Source organism: Nerophis lumbriciformis, linkage group LG01, assembly GCF_033978685.3.
Source record: "Nerophis lumbriciformis linkage group LG01, RoL_Nlum_v2.1, whole genome shotgun sequence".
Taxonomy (NCBI): Eukaryota; Metazoa; Chordata; class Actinopteri; order Syngnathiformes; family Syngnathidae; genus Nerophis; species Nerophis lumbriciformis.
Window position 1 is genome coordinate 6,092,228 of NC_084548.2, and position 20,273 is coordinate 6,112,500.

At 40.8% G+C, this 20,273-nt stretch overlaps 2 protein-coding genes across 2 annotated transcripts in view; both read right to left on the bottom strand.

Moving 5' to 3' along the window:
• Positions 1 to 6,365, bottom strand: part of LOC133612727 (interleukin-17 receptor D-like) — a 35,549-nt gene extending 29,184 nt beyond the window's left edge. Inside the window, exon 1 of the mRNA XM_061970394.1 lies at positions 6,238 to 6,365. The gene's annotated coding sequence lies outside the window, so the exon portion shown is untranslated. The remainder of the gene's footprint in view (positions 1 to 6,237) is intronic.
• An 8,443-nt stretch (positions 6,366 to 14,808) lies between these two features.
• fam50a (family with sequence similarity 50 member A) overlaps positions 14,809 to 20,273 on the bottom strand; it is a 36,929-nt gene continuing 31,464 nt past the window's right edge. Inside the window, exon 13 of the mRNA XM_061974086.1 lies at positions 14,809 to 14,960. Coding sequence (XP_061830070.1) covers positions 14,952 to 14,960 — 9 coding nt within the window. The 3' untranslated portion in view covers positions 14,809 to 14,951. The remainder of the gene's footprint in view (positions 14,961 to 20,273) is intronic.

Below are 20,273 nucleotides of genomic sequence, written 5' to 3' on the forward strand. Positions count from 1 at the left end.
GATCTAACATAATAGTGTGAGAGTCCAGTCCATAGTGGATCTAACATAATAGTGTGAGTCCGGTCCATAGTGGATCGAACAAAATAGTGAGAGTCCAGTCCATAGTGGATCTAACATAATAGTGAGAGTCCAGTCCATAGTGAATCTAACATAATAGTGAGAGTCCAGTCCATAGTGGATCTAACATAATAGTGAGAGTCCAGTCCATAGTGGATCTAACATAATAGTGTGAGAGTCCAGTCCATAGTGGATCTAACATAATAGTGTGAGAGTCCAGTCCACGGTGGATCTAACATAATAGTGTGAGAGTCCAGTCCATAGTGGATCTAACATACCGGTAATAGTGTGAGAGTCCAGTCCATAGTGGATCTAACATAATAGTGTGAGAGTCCAGTCCATAGTGGATCTAACATAATAGTGTGAGAGTCCAGTCCATAGTGGATCTAACATAATAGTGTGAGAGTCCAGTCCACGGTGGATCTAACATAATAGTGTGAGAGTCCAGTCCATAGTGGATCTAACATACCGGTAATAGTGTGAGAGTCCAGTCCATAGTGGATCTAACATAATAGTGTGAGAGTCCAGTCCATAGTGGATCTAACATAATAGTGTGAGAGTCCAGTCCATAGTGGATCTAACATAATAGTGAGAGTTCAGTCCATAGTGGATCTAACATAATAGTGTAAGAGTCCAGTCCATAGTGGATCTAACATAATAGTGTGAGAGTCCGGTCCACAGTGGATCTAACATAATAGTGTGAGAGTCCAGTCCATAGTGGATCTAACATAATAGTGTGAGAGTCCAGTCCATAGTGGATCTAACATAATAGTGTGAGAGTCCAGTCCATAGTGGATCTAACATAATAGTGTGAGAGTCCAGTCCATAGTGGATCTAACATAATAGTGTGAGAGTCCAGTCCATAGTGGATCTAACATAATAGTGTGAGTCCGGTCCATAGTGGATCGAACAAAATAGTGAGAGTCCAGTCCATAGTGGATCTAACATAATAGTGAGAGTCCAGTCCATAGTGAATCTAACATAATAGTGAGAGTCCAGTCCATAGTGGATCTAACATAATAGTGAGAGTCCAGTCCATAGTGGATCTAACATAATAGTGTGAGAGTCCAGTCCATAGTGGATCTAACATAATAGTGTGAGAGTCCAGTCCATAGTGGATATAACATAATATTGTGAGAGTCCAGTCCATAGTGGATCTAACATAATAGTGTGAGAGTCCAGTCCATAGTGGATCTAACATAATAGTGTGAGAGTCCGGTCCACAGTGGATCTAACATAATAGTGTGAGAGTCCGGTCCACAGTGGATCTAACATAATAGTGTGAGAGTCCAGTCCATAGTGGATCTAACATAATAGTGTGAGAGAACAGTCCATAGTGTATCTAACATAATAGTGTGAGAGTCCAGTCCATAGTGGATCTAACATAATAGTGTGAGAGTCCAGTCCATAGTGGATCTAACATAATAGTGTGAGAGTCCAGTCCATAGTGGATCTAACATAATAGTGTGAGAGTCCGGTCCATAGTGGACCTAACATAATAGTGTGAGAGTCCAGTCCGTAGTGGATCTAACAAAATAGTGTGAGAGTCCGGTCCATAGTGGATCTAACATAATAGTGTGAGAGTCCAGTCCGTAGTGGATCTAACATAATAGTGTGAGAGTCCAGTCCATAGTGGATCTAACATAATATTGTGAGAGTCCAGTCTGTAGTGGATCTAGCATAGTAGTGTGAGAGTCCAGTCCATAGTGGATCTAACATAATAGTGAGAGTCCAGTCCATAGTGGATCTAACATAATATTGTGAGAGTCCAGTCCATAGTGGATCTAACATAATAGTGTGAAAGTCCAGTCCATGGTGGATCTAACATAATATTGTGAGAGTCCAGTCCATAGTGGATCTAACATAATAGTGTGAGAGTCCAGTCCATAGTGGATCTAACAATAGTGAGTCCAGTCTATAGTGGATCTAACATAATATTGTGAGAGTCCAGTCCATAGTGGATCTAACATAATAGTGTGAGAGTCCAGTCCATAGTGGATCTAACATAATAGTGGGAGTCCAGTCCATAGTGGATCTAACATAATAGTGTGAGAGTCCAGTCCATAGTGGATCTAACATAATAGTGTGAGAGTCCGGTCCACAGTGGATCTAACATAATAGTGAGAGTCCAGTCCATAGTGGATCTAACATAATAGTGTGAGAGTCCAGTCCATAGTGGATCTAACATAATAGTGTGAGAGTCCAGTCCATAGTGGATCTAACATAATAGTGTGAGAGTCCAGTCCACGGTGGATCTAACATAATAGTGTGAGAGTCCAGTCCATAGTGGATCTAACATACCGGTAATAGTGTGAGAGTCCAGTCCATAGTGGATCTAACATAATAGTGTGAGAGTCCAGTCCATAGTGGATCTAACATAATAGTGTGAGAGTCCAGTCCATAGTGGATCTAACATAATAGTGAGAGTTCAGTCCATAGTGGATCTAACATAATAGTGTAAGAGTCCAGTCCATAGTGGATCTAACATAATAGTGTGAGAGTCCGGTCCACAGTGGATCTAACATAATAGTGTGAGAGTCCAGTCCATAGTGGATCTAACATAATAGTGTGAGAGTCCAGTCCATAGTGGATCTAACATAATAGTGTGAGAGTCCAGTCCATAGTGGATCTAACATAATAGTGTGAGAGTCCAGTCCATAGTGGATCTAACATAATAGTGTGAGAGTCCAGTCCATAGTGGATCTAACATAATAGTGTGAGTCCGGTCCATAGTGGATCGAACAAAATAGTGAGAGTCCAGTCCATAGTGGATCTAACATAATAGTGAGAGTCCAGTCCATAGTGAATCTAACATAATAGTGAGAGTCCAGTCCATAGTGGATCTAACATAATAGTGAGAGTCCAGTCCATAGTGGATCTAACATAATAGTGTGAGAGTCCAGTCCATAGTGGATCTAACATAATAGTGTGAGAGTCCAGTCCATAGTGGATATAACATAATATTGTGAGAGTCCAGTCCATAGTGGATCTAACATAATAGTGTGAGAGTCCAGTCCATAGTGGATCTAACATAATAGTGTGAGAGTCCGGTCCACAGTGGATCTAACATAATAGTGTGAGAGTCCGGTCCACAGTGGATCTAACATAATAGTGTGAGAGTCCAGTCCATAGTGGATCTAACATAATAGTGTGAGAGAACAGTCCATAGTGTATCTAACATAATAGTGTGAGAGTCCAGTCCATAGTGGATCTAACATAATAGTGTGAGAGTCCAGTCCATAGTGGATCTAACATAATAGTGTGAGAGTCCAGTCCATAGTGGATCTAACATAATAGTGTGAGAGTCCGGTCCATAGTGGACCTAACATAATAGTGTGAGAGTCCAGTCCGTAGTGGATCTAACAAAATAGTGTGAGAGTCCGGTCCATAGTGGATCTAACATAATAGTGTGAGAGTCCAGTCCGTAGTGGATCTAACATAATAGTGTGAGAGTCCAGTCCATAGTGGATCTAACATAATATTGTGAGAGTCCAGTCTGTAGTGGATCTAGCATAGTAGTGTGAGAGTCCAGTCCATAGTGGATCTAACATAATAGTGAGAGTCCAGTCCATAGTGGATCTAACATAATATTGTGAGAGTCCAGTCCATAGTGGATCTAACATAATAGTGTGAAAGTCCAGTCCATGGTGGATCTAACATAATATTGTGAGAGTCCAGTCCATAGTGGATCTAACATAATAGTGTGAGAGTCCAGTCCATAGTGGATCTAACAATAGTGAGTCCAGTCTATAGTGGATCTAACATAATATTGTGAGAGTCCAGTCCATAGTGGATCTAACATAATAGTGTGAGAGTCCAGTCCATAGTGGATCTAACATAATAGTGTGAGAGTCCAGTCCATAGTGGATCTAACATAATAGTGAGAGTCCGGTCCACAGTGGATCTAACATAATAGTGAGAGTCCAGTCCATAGTGGATCTAACATAATAGTGTGAGAGTCCAGTCCATAGTGGATCTAACATAATAGTGTGAGTCCAGTCCATAGTGGATCTAACATAATAGTGTGAGAGTCCAGTCCATAGTGGATCTAACATAATAGTGTGAGAGTCCAGTCCATAGTGGATCTAACATAATAGTGTGAGAGTCCAGTCCACGGTGGATCTAACATAATAGTGTGAGAGTCCAGTCCATAGTGGATCTAACATAATAGTGTGAGAGTCCAGTCCATAGTGGATCTAACATAATAGTGAGAGTCCAGTCCATAGTGGGGCCAGCAGGAGACCATCCCGAGCGGAGACAGGTCAGCAGTGCAGAGATGTCCCCAACTGATGCACAGATGAGTGGTCCACCCTGGGTCCCGACTTTGGACAGCCAGCACGTCATCTGTGGTCACCGAATCTTTGCCCTTCCCCCCTCCACGAAGGAGAGGGGGGCAGAGCAGAAAAGAAACAGCAGATCAACTGGTCTAAAAGGGGGTCTATTTAAAGGCTAGAGTATACAAATGAGTTTTAAGATGGGACTTAAATGCTTCTACTGAGGTAGCATCTCTAACTGTTACTGCTAGAACATTCCAGAGTACTGGAGCCCCAATAGAAAACGCTCTATAGCCCGTAGACTTTTCTTTGGGCTCTGGGAATCACTAATAAGTCCGAGTTCTTTGAACGCAGATTTCTTGCCGGGACAATCACGAGAAGGATAAACGTTTCTTCAGAGTTCCTGGAGAGGTAATCAAGAAGGGCGGAAGAATGAAAGATTTCAGGAAACGACGGGGAGAAAAGCATACAGCTCACACTCCAGTCCAAGGGAGCAGAGTCGAAGAATGCATGAGTTTGCAGTGATCACTTCGTTAGAGCTTTGTTTGATATACTTCTAACGGGTATTATTTCCCATTTAAGTATTATCTTGATACTATTTGTATTTCGTAAACACATTTTTGCTACCAGAAAAGTACCAACAAGCAAATGTGAGCAAAACCTGAAATAGTTCAGCTTTTACCAAAGGCAAGAATGAAGCTCTCAGCACATACACAATGTTATAGTTATATTTGATACAGACGGGCAAAAACACGCTACTCGTAAACGGCGTGTGCAACAGCAACAAACATGGCGGTATACGCGACGTTAAATCATGAAATGCGACCTTACCTGAGCAAAAATGACGCATATTTATACCCGGGGGAGTCTTGATACCAATGTCCTTGACCCAGCAACACACAAAGAAGTTGCGGACCTCCATGCTTTTACAAGTTTTTATCTGTTTTGTGGTGTAGAAGGATGTTTGATTGATTGATTGAGACTTGTATTAGTAGGTTGCACAGTGAAGTACATATTCCGTACAATTGACCACTAAATGGTAACACCCCAATAAGTTTTTCAACTTGTTTAAGTCGGATTGTCTGGAGAACAATAGTTCCATATGTCTGGGAACCCAACCAACAGATAATCCTTGATATCACTCGACACATTTAAAAAAAAAATAATGTATAGGGATCTATTCCATTACATAGTTTGGGGTTTTGGATTTGAATGAGGACCTCATTTGTTTCAATTTAAATAAAGGTTCCTGGGGGCATCCTGGCCAGTTACCAGAACCACCTCACCCGGCTCCTCTCAAGGTGGAGGAGCAGCGGCTTTACTCTTAACTCCTTCCCAATGACAGCACTTCACACATCTCACCCTCTCACTAAGGAAGCCCCGCCCCCTTTGGCTTCAACTCCAACAGGAGTGTGAGTGGGTGCAAGGCACTAACTAGTGGTGAGTATGGAACTTGCTCCGATAACATTGGTATTTATAGGAAAACTATCTGCAGAAAAGGTTAAGTATTGTCGCGCACGCAAGTCATACAAAGTTTTTCTAAAGCTCATATTCCCATGAAAGAACAATATGCACTATAAAATACTTTTTTTTTAAATTATGTACAGTACAGTATATTTGTTAAGAGCCTAAATATCAAAATATGGATGTGTATTAATGTAATACATGCAGTTATAATGTGCTGGGTCATTGATAGTCATTTGGACTTTTTCTAATTGAATGGTCTTTTACTGAAAATGTACTTATTTTTTTAGCCCAAACACTAAAATATATGGATTGAAAAGGCAAAGAAGTACAAACGTTTGTATATGTAAATGTATATTTGTGTACATATGTATGTGTACATGTAAAAATGTGTAGTGTACATGTAAATGTGTGTGTGTGTTTGTGTGTCTAACAAAAATACCTTTTCAGCATGGGACGCTGGAAGTTCAGGTTTGTCTGGAAGAGAAAAAGTTGACAGGTAATATCGGACCTTCTTAAGGACTTCAAGGACACCTGGAAGCCTCGCAGAAAGCCGATGCCTGCAGAAAAGGAAAACAATAAACAAATACATGATTATTGATCACCACCATGTGGGGAAAAAAACATGAATAAACAATTCAAACCTCACAGTCTCTCGGGCAATTTCCATTAGCTTGACATCATAAATCTTGTATTGTTAAAGAGAAATAACTCCAGGGGAGGTTTAGTCATACTTGCCAACCTTGAGACCTCCGATTTCGGGAGGTGGGGGTGGGGGGTGGGGGACGTGGTCGGGGGGGGTGTGGTTAAGAGGGGAGTATATTTACAGGTAGAATTCACCAAGTCAAGTATTTCATATATATATATATATACAGTACATATATAAGAAATACTTGACCTTCAGTGAATTCTATTTATATATATATATATATACACACACAGGTAAAAGCCAGTAAATTAGAATATTTTGAAAAACTTGATTTATTTCAGTAATTGCATTCAAAAGGTGTAACTTGTACATTATATTTATTCATTGCACACAGACTGATGCATTCAAATGTTTATTTCATTTAATTTTGATGATTTGAAGTGGCAACAAATGAAAATCCAAAATTCCGTGTGTCACAAAATTAGAATATTACTTAAGGCTAATACAAAAAAGGGATTTTTAGAAATGTTGGCCAACTGAAAAGTATGAAAATGAAAAATATGAGCGTGTACAATACTCAATACTTGGTTGGAGCTCCTTTTGCCTCAATTACTGCGTTAATGCGGCGTGGCATGGAGTCGATGAGTTTCTGGCACTGCTCAGGTGTTATGAGAGCCCAGGTTGCTCTGATAGTGGCCTTCAACTCTTCTGCGTTTTTGGGTCTGGCATTCTGCATCTTCCTTTTCACAATACCCCACAGATTTTCTATGGGGCTAAGGTCAGGGGAGTTGGCGGGCCAATTTAGAACAGAAATACCATGGTCGGTAAACCAGGCACGGGTGGATTTTGCGCTGTGTGCAGGCGCCAAGTCCTGTTGGAACTTGAAATCTCCATCTCCATAGAGCAGGTCAGCAGCAGGAAGCATGAAGTGCTCTAAAACTTGCTGGTAGACGGCTGCGTTGACCCTGGATCTCAGGAAACAGAGTGGACCGACACCAGCAGATGACATGGCACCCCAAACCATCACTGATGGTGGAAACTTTACACTAGACTTCAGGCAACGTGGATCCTGTGCCTCTCCTGTCTTCCTCCAGACTCTGGGACCTCGATTTCCAAAGGAAATGCAAAATTTGCATGGTTGGGTGATGGTTTGGGGTGCCATGTCATCTGCTGGTGTCGGTCCACTCTGTTTCCTGAGATCCAGGGTCAACGCAGCCGTCTACCAGCAAGTTTTAGAGCACTTCATGCTTCCTGCTGCTGACCTGCTCTATGGAGATGGAGATTTCAAGTTCCAACAGGACTTGGCGCCTGCACACAGCGCAAAATCCACCCGTGCCTGGTTTACCGACCATGGTATTTCTGTTCTAAATTGGCCCGCCAACTCCCCTGACCTTAGCCCCATAGAAAATCTGTGGGGTATTGTGAAAAGGAAGATGCAGAATGCCAGACCCAAAAACGCAGAAGAGTTGAAGGCCACTATCAGAGCAACCTGGGCTCTCATAACACCTGAGCAGTGCCAGAAACTCATCGACTCCATGCCACGCCGCATTAACGCAGTAATTGAGGCAAAAGGAGCTCCAACCAAGTATTGAGTATTGTACATGCTCATATTTTTCATTTTCATACTTTTCAGTTGGCCAACATTTCTAAAAATCCCTTTTTTGTATTAGCCTTAAGTAATATTCTAATTTTGTGACACACGGAATTTTGGATTTTCATTTGTTGCCACTTCAAATCATCAAAATTAAATGAAATAAACATTTGAATGCATCAGTCTGTGTGCAATGAATAAATATAATGTACAAGTTACACCTTTTGAATGCAATTACTGAAATAAATCAAGTTTTTCAAAATATTCTAATTTACTGGCTTTTACCTGTATATATATATATATTGTCAGAGGCAGATATTTACATATATCTGAATTTAAGTTGTACTTCTTTCATTTCTTAGTCATATTTGAACACAGCTCGTGTTGTCCATTTATTCTCTTGATGCTCTGTCAGCAAGTATACTGTGTGTTGCCCTTGAGTTCTTTGGAATGTGTTGTGACTAGCATTTTGTTATGGCTAGGGAGGGGGAAGGAAAGAGAGGTTTTTGGCGTTGGGAAGGGAGACCATTTTGGGGAGGCACAAGAGAATGTTCTATGGTTAGACTGGTCTCAATCAAAATGTATATTGGCAAAGCTTTGAGAATATACAAGAAAATACCTATTCTGTCTCTGGTGGTTTTTCAACTCAGCTTTAAGTGTCGGAAAGAACTTGGGAGCGAATTGTGACTTGAATTCCCTGGGAGGAACAACTGGTCCAAAACGCAACAAATATATATATATATATATATATATATATAAATAAGAGAAATACTTGAATTTCAGTGTTCATTTATTTACACATATACACACACATAACACTCATCTACTCACTGTAACGTATTATTTTCGGGTCTCCCTATGTCTAGCATTAAAAGATTACAATTGGTACAAAATGCGGCTGCTAGACTTTTGACAAGAACAAGAAAGTTTGATCATATTACGCCTATACTGGCTCACCTGCACTGGCTTCCTGTGCACTTAAGATGTGACTTTAAGGTTTTACTACTTACGTATAAAATACTACACGGTCTAGCTCCGTCCTATCTTGTCGATTGCATTGTACCATATGTCCCGGCAAGAAATTTGCGTTCAAAGAACTCCGGCTTATTAGTGATTCCCAGAGCCCAAAAAAAGTCTGCGGGCTATAGAGCGTTTTCTATTCGGGCTCCAGTACTATGGAATGTTCTAGCAGTAACAATTAGAGATGCTACCTCAGTAGAAGTTTTTAAGTCCCATCTTAAAACTCATTTGTATACTCTAGCCTTTAAATAGCCCCCCTGTTAGACCAGTTGATCTGCCGTTTCCTTTCTTTTCTCCTCTGCTCCCCTTTTCCTTGAGGGGGGGGGGGGGGGGAGCACAGGTCCGGTGGCCATGGATGAAGTGCTGGCTGTCCAGAGTCGGGACCCGGGGTGGACCGCTCGCCTGTGCATCGGCTGGGAACATCTCTGTGCTGCTGACCCGTCTCCGCTCGGGATGGTGTCCTGCTGGCCCCACTATGGACTGGACTCTTACTATTATGTTGGATCCACTATGGACTGGACTCTCACAATATTATGTCAGACCCACTCGACATCCATTGCTTTCGGTCTCCCCTAGAGGGGGGGGGTTACCCACATATGCGGTCCTCTCCAAGGTTTCTCAGTCATTCACATCGACGTCCCACTGGGGTGAGTTTTTCCTTGCCCTTATGTGGGCTTTGTACCGAGGATGTCGTTGTGGCTTGTGCAGCCCTGTGAGACACTTGTGATTTAGGGCTATATAAATAAAGATTGATTGATTGATTGATTGTTGAGTTAAGGGTTGAATTGTCCATCCTTGTTCTATTCTCTGTCACTATTTTTCTAACCATGCTGAACACCCTCTCTGATGATGCATTCTGCTTCGTCTCCTTGGTGTGTGCGCAGTTGTGCACTGCACTCTCTAAAAGCCCTAGATGTTATTGTCACATATGCATGTACAGTAGATGGCAGTATTGTCCTGTTTAAGAGTGTCACAACATTGCTGTTTACGGCAGACGAACTGCTTTACGGTAGACAAAAAACGTGACTGCTGTTGTGTGTTGTTACCGCGCTGGGAGGACGTTAATGAAACTGCCTAACAATAAACCCACATAAGAAACCAAGAACTCGCCCTCGGTCATTCTACAGTTATAACGTCATTGGGCAGGCACGCTGTTTATATTGTGGGAAAGCGGATGTGAAAAAAGGCTGCGGACACGTCACTCAGGTCCGCCTGAATTTCGGGAGAAAATGTGTCCCGGGAGGTTTTCGGGTGAGGCGCTGAATTTCGGGAGTCTCCCGGAAAATCCGGGAGGGTTGGCAAGTATGACCTGAACAAACTGCAACTTGTTCAGAACAGAGCGGCTAGACTGCTACTTAAATGTTCTTTGCGCACTAATATTTCATTTATGCATTCACGCCTGTCCTGGTTGTCTGTTGAACAAAAGATGCATTGTAGTCTCCTTATGTTCTTTAGAACTTGATTACTTTTACAAACAGTTTTTAAAATCGACTAACACACATATTCATGACACTAGGAATGCCAGCAATGGCTATTTGGCACTTCCTGCTCCCAGGACCAATCTCCTCAAACATACAGTCATGTATAGATGTACATCATTCTGGAATGGGTTGCCATCTCACATTAATCTCTCACAAAGTAAATTGTCATTCAAGACAGCTTTGAAGATACACCTATTGCAGCTGCCCACAAGACGTGAATTTTTAATACTGGTTTTAACTAGCTTTTTATCTTATGTTGTATTTTTCCATTGTATAATGTCTGGTAATGCATGTATTCTTTGTATTTTAATTTTGTATGCTCCTATATTGACCCCAGGAAGACTAGCAGTCGCCTTGGCGTCAGCTAATGGGGATCCATTCAATAAACAATAAACAACAATATGCACTGTACTGTGCAATCTACTAATAATCAATCAATCGATCGATCAAAGCATATCGCCGCCACTAAGGCTCATGCTGGCTAATAATCCACCCATCATGCCCTTAACAGCAGGCCCGGCCGACCTGTCTGACAAGCCTGTAAATGTGTGTTGGTCATGTAGGATGTCTTTTTGTTATTTTTTGTGATGTGTAATGTCTATTGTTTAAATGTACAGCAGTGACAATGAATTTCCCAAAGGGGACCAATAAATCTAAATCTAAATCTAATCATGTAGGTGGTGGTAATGAACATTTCAAACACGGTTGTACCGTCTCTGACCCGCCTCTAGTTCGTTTGGACCTCCTGTATATATGCTCACACTTTCACAAAGACAGCTTTGTACTTAAAAAACACACACACAAAGAGGCTTTGCTAAACATCTTAAAATAAAGCCTTCCAACTTTTAAAAGCTCTTTTAACTTGTCTAAATTCCAATTTCAATCTATATTTGGTCAACACACTTCCAATACATTATTGTGGGACCTTATTTACAGTACCGTAGTTCAATTGTTTACATACACTTTACAAAGTTGTTGTGTAATCTAACTAAAACAATGCACAATTATTACTGAATATGCAGTGAAGCCAGTGGATATTTTCTCATACCAAACAGCAACTCTGTAAGCTATCACAATAGAGTTTATAAGATGTTAAACAGCATAAACTAAGCTTGACGGGAGTTTGTATACACAAACAATAGGCGAGTAATAGCAAAAGTGTAGTGTTACTGTGAACTGACAAATGATAGGTTTTGCTACGGCAAAGATCCAAAAAGAAGACACGTTGCAGGACAACATCTCTGCAACAGAACAACAACAAATTAAATACAATCCAAGAGATGGTATGACCTCATCCAGAGGGGATGAGCCATGTAGGTCAAGTGGTTACATCATTACAGCAAATCACAGATGTTAAATATTTCCACTATTGGCTGTAAGCAGAACAAGGAAAAAATCACACCAGATCTGATTGGACGAGAGGCATGGCATGACATCATTCTTGTCTGAGAGGCATGGCATTGCATCACTGTTGAATTATTGCTCATCATTTGTGTTCTATAAGTGATGATCATGCAAATAAAATGTATTTGTTAGGGTGGTCAAAAGTCATAAGTCATTTGTCATAATAACACATTTGTATTCAGTTAGTGATAAAAAAAAAAATCATTACAATATATAATGTTGGCATAATATTTGACATTAATCATTTATGATTTCTAATAGGTGGTGTCGCAGACCACCTCCTCTGTTCAGGCATGGTTTTCCAACCTTGACACAGACGGCTTCCCTCACTCTTTCTTACCACCCGTCCTGTCCTCCCTGTCCAGAATCTGTATATTTTTGTTTTCAAAGGAGTGCTGTTTCTCCCTGAGGTACAGGTAGACAGCTGAGTCTTGGCCTGAAGAGTTTGCCCATTCTATGCTGTGAAAGAAAGTATTAAATCTTCTAACCTTTAATATTCTCTGATTATGCAACAACATTTTCAAATCATTAGCTGTTATAAAATATATATATATACCAGTGACGTGCAGTCACTAGAGGCAGGTGAGGCCCCGCCTCACCTGCCATCATGGAAAGAAAAAAAATGTAAAAAGAAAAAAAAAATTTAAATTGTTATATGTATCCAGTGATTATACTATAAAGTTATTTTCCATTTAACTTCACCTGTTTTAGATTATTTTTATTCAAAATCGCTGAATTTTCACATTTGCCGTTCAAATACTGAGAAGAGACGGTGCGGTGAACAGCAGCCAGTTGAGGCACGTCACTCAGTGCCGCAACATGGATTGCGCAATGACTCGGCTAACTGCTGGCCTGCTGTGCAGTGAGACTGTATTGCTATATGAACTATATTATACATTTCCATAGTTTAGTTAGCTGAGGTATATAATGTACAGTGTATTTTGTCAACAACTGTATGTGTGTAAAGTATTTCTTGTGCTGAGCGATCATAAAACGGCTGCAAAAGACACACTGTGTGAGGCTCGCCTCCTGCACCCCCGCCGTAGAATTGTTATATCAACTAAAGCCCACACTTAAACTTTCCACGTGCAAGAGTGAATCTATTTAAAAAAAATATTTCATAAGAAGCCAAAAAGTGCAAAAACAATAATGTTGGGGTTGGAGGAGTTGTGAATGACTGCAGGGACACAACATTAGATACACCTGCAGACTGCAGGTGTACCTAATTCACAACTCCTCCAACACGAACATTATTGTTTTTGCACTTTTTGGCTTCTTATTAAATAACTTTTGTAACCTATTTTCATGGGCTTTCCTCTTTGTGATGTTAAGTTCCTGTTATGCGCTGTTATACAGTATATGCCTTGAGCTCTTATTTTGAAGGCGCTAAGAGCGGAAGTGATGTCACGTTGCGGAGGTTTTTGAAAGAAGGTGTTTGTTTGTTATTTTGTAGTTTCATACAGTATAGGCGACATTTATAAACCCTCGGTTACACTTTTTTAAATAGATTCAATCTTGCACGTGGAAAGTTTAAGTGAGGGCTTTAGTTGCGGCGCATGGACTTAATTTCTAAGTAAAGGTAAGACCATAATAACGTTTTTTTTTATTAAATGTGCTTTTTTGTGTGCTACAGTTTGTATGTGTAAAGTTAAAGTTAAGTTAAAGTACCAAGGATTGTCACACACACACTAGGTGTAATGAAATTTGTCCTCTGCATTTGACCCATCCCCTTGATCACCCCCTGGGAGGTGAGGGGAGCAGTGGGCAGCAGCGGCGCCGCGCCTGGGAATCATTTTTGGTGATTTAACCCCCAATTCCAACCCTTGATGCTGAGTGCCAAGCAGGGAAGAATGCTGGTATGAGCTTTTAAACATGACCCGTTAACTGCTGCCAATCAAATGGTGAATAAGATACTCTTTAGGGTTCATATGTTTGTAAATCTGACTGTGATGAAGTCAGTGCCTCACCAGCCATCAACCTCACCGCACGTCACTGATATATATATATAAATATATATATATATATATATATATATATATATATATATATATATATATATATATATATATGTTTAATTGCAACAAAAATGTAAAACAAAAAAAAGATACTAAATCAATGGGAAAACATATTAATTAAATCAATATTAACAGTAACACAATTAGCCAAATAAGTTCTGTCATATTTTGAACATATTATTCGGCCTAATAATACAATTTTGTCAACGTATAACAGCATTTTTCGGGAATGATCTTCACTCAGCATTGTGAAGTGAAGTGAATTACATTTATATAGCGCTTTTTCTCAAGTGACTCAAAGCGCTTTACATTGTGAGACCTAATATCTAAGTTACATTTAAACCAGTGTGGGTGGCACTGGGAGCAGGTGGGTAAAGTGTCTTGCCCAAGGACACAACGGCAGTGACTAGGATGGCGGAAGCGGGGATCGAACCTGCAACCCTCAAGTTGCTGGCACGGCCGCTCTACCAACCGAGCTATACCGCCCCATTTACACAAAGTTACTGAGCAGCTTCTGTGTTGATGTTGTGAATGCGTGACTGGAAGACATGCACAAAAAGAGAGTGGGATCTTACCTGGCGTATGCACCTGAGCGAACAATTCTCACAATTCGACGACTGTAGATCCGCCACAATCAGGACGGAATAAAATAAGAAGGCACCTATCAACATTTTGTTATGACTGAGTTATGATTGCAACAGAAGGTGTGAAGTCAAGAAATACCTTTCGGTGGACGTGGTGTCTTTAAGCCACGGGCTGGCGTAGGCTGGCTTGATCGCATGATTGCAGCACATTTTAAATTGCTAGCCTTCCAAAACTTGTATTAATAAACACACACATGAGTCCAAGAACATCCAATTGTCATTACAGGCTACATTTATTAACCATCATTCAATCACAAGCATTTAAGTTAGCATTTTGATGAACTTAAAAGGGTCCGATTGTAGAAGGAAACAGAGGAAATATGTTACAACACAGAAGACGCTTGATGCAGTTTCACCGGATCTGGAACAAACAGAGAAGAAAAGGGTTAAGCTGCTGGAAAACAACTGAATGAACAGTAAAAATTAAACTAAAGTCAGACATGTAGATGGACCGGTGTTGCCTTGTGGGCAGAGAGCGTGCAAAATGAAGACCGTTAAAAAGACAAACGACTGTGCTGCACACCACTGCCAACGGATGACAAACTTTGAGTGAAGCAAATCTGCCTTTTACTGTTTGCTTCGACGCGGTGGAACGTCTGAATGTAAAAACTCCTCAGTAAGAAAAGTAGCTATTTGCTGTCCTAAAAGTTGCTCGGTGACGTAAACGCCTCATTTGTATAATTTATTGCAATAGACCAGGGGTGCTCACACTTTTTCTGCAGGCGAGCTACTTTTCAATTGATCAAGTCGTGGGGATCTACCTCATTCATATATATAATTTATATTTACTTATTTATGAAATATATGTTTTTGTTAATAAGTTAAAGGTGTTTAATGATAATGCAAGCATGTTTAACGTATATAGTTAATATTGTTAATAAATTAAAGGTGTTTAATGATAATGCAATCATGTTTAACACATAGTTAATATTGTTAATAAATTAAAGGTGTTTAATGATAATACAAGAATGTTTAATACATATAGTTAATATTGTTAATAAATTAAAGGTGTTTAATGATAATACAAGTATGTTTAATACATATAGTTAATATTGTTAACAAGTTAAAGGTGTTTAAAGATAATGCAGGCATGTTTAACACATATAGTTAATATTGTTAATAAGTTAAAGGTGTTTAAAGATAATGCAGGCATGTTTAACACATATAGTTAATATTGTTAACAAGTTAAAGGTGTTTAATGATAATACAAGCATGTTTAACACATATAGTTAATATTGTTAATAAGTTAAAGGTGTTTAAAGATAATGCAGGCATGTTTAACACATATAGTTAATATTGTTAACAAGTTAAGGTGTTTAAAGATAATACAAGCATGTTTAACACATATAGATTCCTTTCTTTCATGAAGACAAGAATATAAGTTGGTGTATTACCTGATTCTGATGACTTGCATTGGTTTGAATCAGACAGTGGTGCTAAAAACGTCCGCATTTTCGAATGGAGGAGAAAAAAGTCCTCCTTTCTGTCCAATACCACATGAAAGTGGTTGGTTTTTGGCATCTTATTTGTCCAGCTTCCGTACTCCTTTGTATACACTTTACAAGAAATACATTGTCGGCAAACTCCGTAGCTTGCTAGCTTGTGCACGCCAGCTTTCTGAGACTCGTTTTGTTAGCGCAACTGTGCAGTCGGTCTTTGGAGTTTTGACGACAGGTACGGCGCCAGAGTCTGTTGAAATAAAGTGTTTCTCGCCTTCCAGTCGGTAATTTTAATGAGCTGGCAGCAGCCAGCGTCATCTCAGAAGACCCTCGGGTGCCGTGAATGTCAATCAAGTGACGAAAGTGACGTCATAGTGAAGATTTATGATCGCTCATTTTTAGGACTATTTTTTTAATGCCTGGCTGGTGATCGACTGACACACCCTCCGAGATCGACCGGTAGATCGCGATCGACGTAATGAGCACCCCTGCAATAGACAGTGAAATACAAAAGGGAATTTAAAAAAATGAGTTTGATTAGAACTGCAAATTAACTTTCTTCTTTTGATTCTTAGTTGGGTTTTTTTAAATGTTGTTCTGCATTGTTGAGTATCAAATTTGATCAAAAGACTGGACGATTGTGATATTCACTAACTTACCAAATCTAATGACTGGCTCATAAACAAGAACGATGGAATTTAGGAAGTTGCAGTGATTTATATTAGCTTGACATGACAGAGAAGAAATATTTACATTTACATCTCGCTCTGTCAAACCAAGGTGGAAACGTGGCATCTTAGCACATGCGCATCTCATTTGCAGTTTGGAGGCGTTTGGGTCTCCTCTCTGCACTGACTGACATCATGAGCTAGCTTCCTTGTTGTTCAATGTTTGTCACAGGGACAGAAACAGAGATAGAGACAGAGACAGACACACACACACGAAGTGAGTAAGTGACTGAGATTGTGTACAGGAGGCAAATCAAATTCAGTGATCTAATTGCTACTTTTGATGCTTTACTGTTCCTAATATACGTAAATGACATGTCATCAGCATGCGACTGTGAATTGTTCCTGTTTGCGGATGACTCGGCCCTGCTGGTATCCGGCAAGGACGTGTCACAGGTGGAAAAAATCCTCAGTGCTGAACTCCTTAGTATTTGCACCTGGCTCGCTGACAAACTATCCATACACTTAGGTAAAACGGAATCCATCCTATTTGGGTCCCAAATCAATCTCAAGAAAGTCAGTGACTTCACTATAGAAGTGGGTGACATTGTTATCACCAGGAAAGATGAGGTCACCTACCTAGGTTCCATTCTAGAGGATAATCTATCCTGTGATAAAATGGCAACCAAGGTAATCAGAAAGGTCAACCAACGAACGAGATTTCTCTACAGAATCTCCTCTTTGGTCAACAAAAGCACCTTGAAGATTCTAGCGGGAACTCTCGTTCAACCCTTTTTCGATTACGCTTGCACCTCCTGGTACCCTAGCACCTCCAAAACCCTCAAATCTAGACTCCAAACATCCCAGAACAAGCTAGTCAGGTTACTTTTAGACCTCCACCCCAGATCACACCTCACTCCAAAGTGGGCTGGCTCAGGGTGGAGGACAGAGTAAAACAACTTGCACTGAGCCTAGTCTATAAAATCCGCTACACCTCCCTGATACCGAAGTACATGTCAAACTACTTCCGCCATAACCACAACACCAGGGGGAGTTCCACAAAACAAGTTAAACCCAGATTCCGATCTGACCAAGGTCTAAGCTCATTCTCCTTCTATGCCACATCAATATGGAATGCACTCACAACAAGTGTAAAAGAAAGTGCATCTCTATCCTCCTTCAAAACCGCACTAAAACAACACCTCCAGGCAACTTCAACCCTTAACTAACACCCTCCCCCTTCCATATCCCACCTCCCCGGATTGTAAATAACCAAATGTAAATAATCAAATGTATATACATGTTCTTATGCTATCTGAACTCACTATGTTCTCTGCTCGCTGTACATATCCTACCAAGTCAGACCTACACTGTTTCAATGCCCATTTCTCTGATGATGCAATTGTTGATGACTGAAGTGCTGTTATCAACCAAACCCTCCTCAACCCACCCCCCGGAATGTAAATAATGTAAATAATTCAATGTATATACTCTGATGATTAACTTGTGTGATGACTGTATTATGATGATAGTATAATTGATTTACGTGGACCCCGACTTAAACAAGTTGAAAAACTTATTCGGGTGTTACCATTTAGTGGTCAATTGTACGGAATATGTGCTGAACTGTGCAATCTACTAATTAAAGTTTCAATCAATCAATCAATCAATCAAACCAGTTCATTGAATTTGAATAAGTTTAACAGTTTTAATATTTGGCTTGTGAGTTCCCTGCATCCAAATTGTTATCAATCCTAACACCCAAAAATGTAATCTCTTTTGACATATACCGGTAATGAGGCATTTACCCTTTTCCTAAGCGGTGATGGAGTATGTTGATGCACTTCATCTTCCACACCAGGGGTCGGCAACCTTTACCAGTCAAAGAGCCATTTTGACCAGTTTCACAAATTATAGAAAACAATGGGAGCCGCAAATTTTTTTTTAAATAACACTGCATACAAAGTTTTTTTTTTTTGCTTTGTGCTATGTATAACCAGGGGTCTCAGACGCGCTGCCCACACCTTTATGTGGAATTTGAAAGCTGGGGCGGCACGCGGGTTTTAATTGAATGGCGCTTGACAGCGTCATGCGTGCCGTGATGGTACAGCATATAGCACCCGCTACAACCAGCGTGCCTCATCAGCCTCACGTTGTATGGGTCTTCCGCTTTACTCACGTAGGTAACAGCAAGGCATACTTGGTCAACAACCACACAGCTCACACTGACGGTGGCGGTATAAAAAAAATACTTTAACACTCTTACTAATAATGCGCCACACTGTGAACCCACACCAAACAAGAATGACAAACAAATTTCGGGAGAACATCTGCACCGTAACACAACATAAACACAACAGGACAAATACCCAGAATCCCATGCAGCCCTAACCCTTCCGGGATACATTATACACCCCACGCTACCAAACCCCACCCACCTCAACCGACGCACAGAGAGGGGGGGGGGGGGGGGGGGGGGTTGGGGGGGGGGCGGGGTTTGGTGGTAGAAGGGGTGTATAATGTAGCCCGGAAGAGTCAGGGCTGCATGGGATTCTGGGTGTCTGTTCTGTTGTGTTTATGTTGTGTTAAGGTGCAGATGTTCTCCCGAAATTCTTGTTTGATTTTGGTTCAAAGTGTGGCGCATTATTAGTAAGAGTGTTAAAGTTGTTTTATATAACCACCGTCAGTGTAACCTGTGTGGCTGTTGACCAAGTATGCCTTGCTGTCACGTACGTGTGCAAGCAGAAGATGTATATTGTATAACAATTGTTGGGCTGGCACTCTGTTAATACAGATTGTAGAGGGCGCCAAATATTGTACCATCATGGCACGCCCTTATTATAGCCCCTTATTATAGCCGTAAGGGTGAAAGTTGGTGAATGTTAATCCCGAGAGTTTTCTGCGAGAGGCACTGAAATCCGGAAGTCTCACGGGAAAATTGGGGGGGTTCAGCAAGTAAGCTGCTGAGCCGCATCAGAGTGATCAAAGAGCCGCATGCGGCTCCGGAGCCGCGGGTTTGCCGACCCCTGTTCCGCACCAATAACACAGCTCCACAAGACATTGGTGAGCCTTTGATGTGAGCGATATGAAAAGCGTCGCAGGACAGCGAGTGGCTGTGCCTATCTTGACTGTCTGGTTGATCCAGTTTTTGCAGAACAACATACACCCGTGCTTTCAACATCGAAACCCAGATATAATTTAAGAATTACCTAGGATTTGACTGAGTATTTCCACCTCATGGCCGTGTTTTATTGGGCCAGTAACAGCCATGGCAATGACACTTGGAGGAGCTTGCAGGCGAGTACTGTAATCTACAGTAGCGCACACTCAAGCCTACTATATTGTGTGAAATTCGTGTCAAGGTGACTACGTGGGTGTTACAGTATTTCATGTTTAGAGCGTTCTATTTGATTTATAACTAATAAATCCAGTCAGGCCTGGAATTAATTAGCCGCGGTAAACGAGGGACGACTGTATTGCGATAGGTGGCCACAGGTTACAGTTTGAGAGTGGACGGGGCAGACTTACTCTTGAAAAAAACTGGAAAATGGCACTGAACAAAAATGC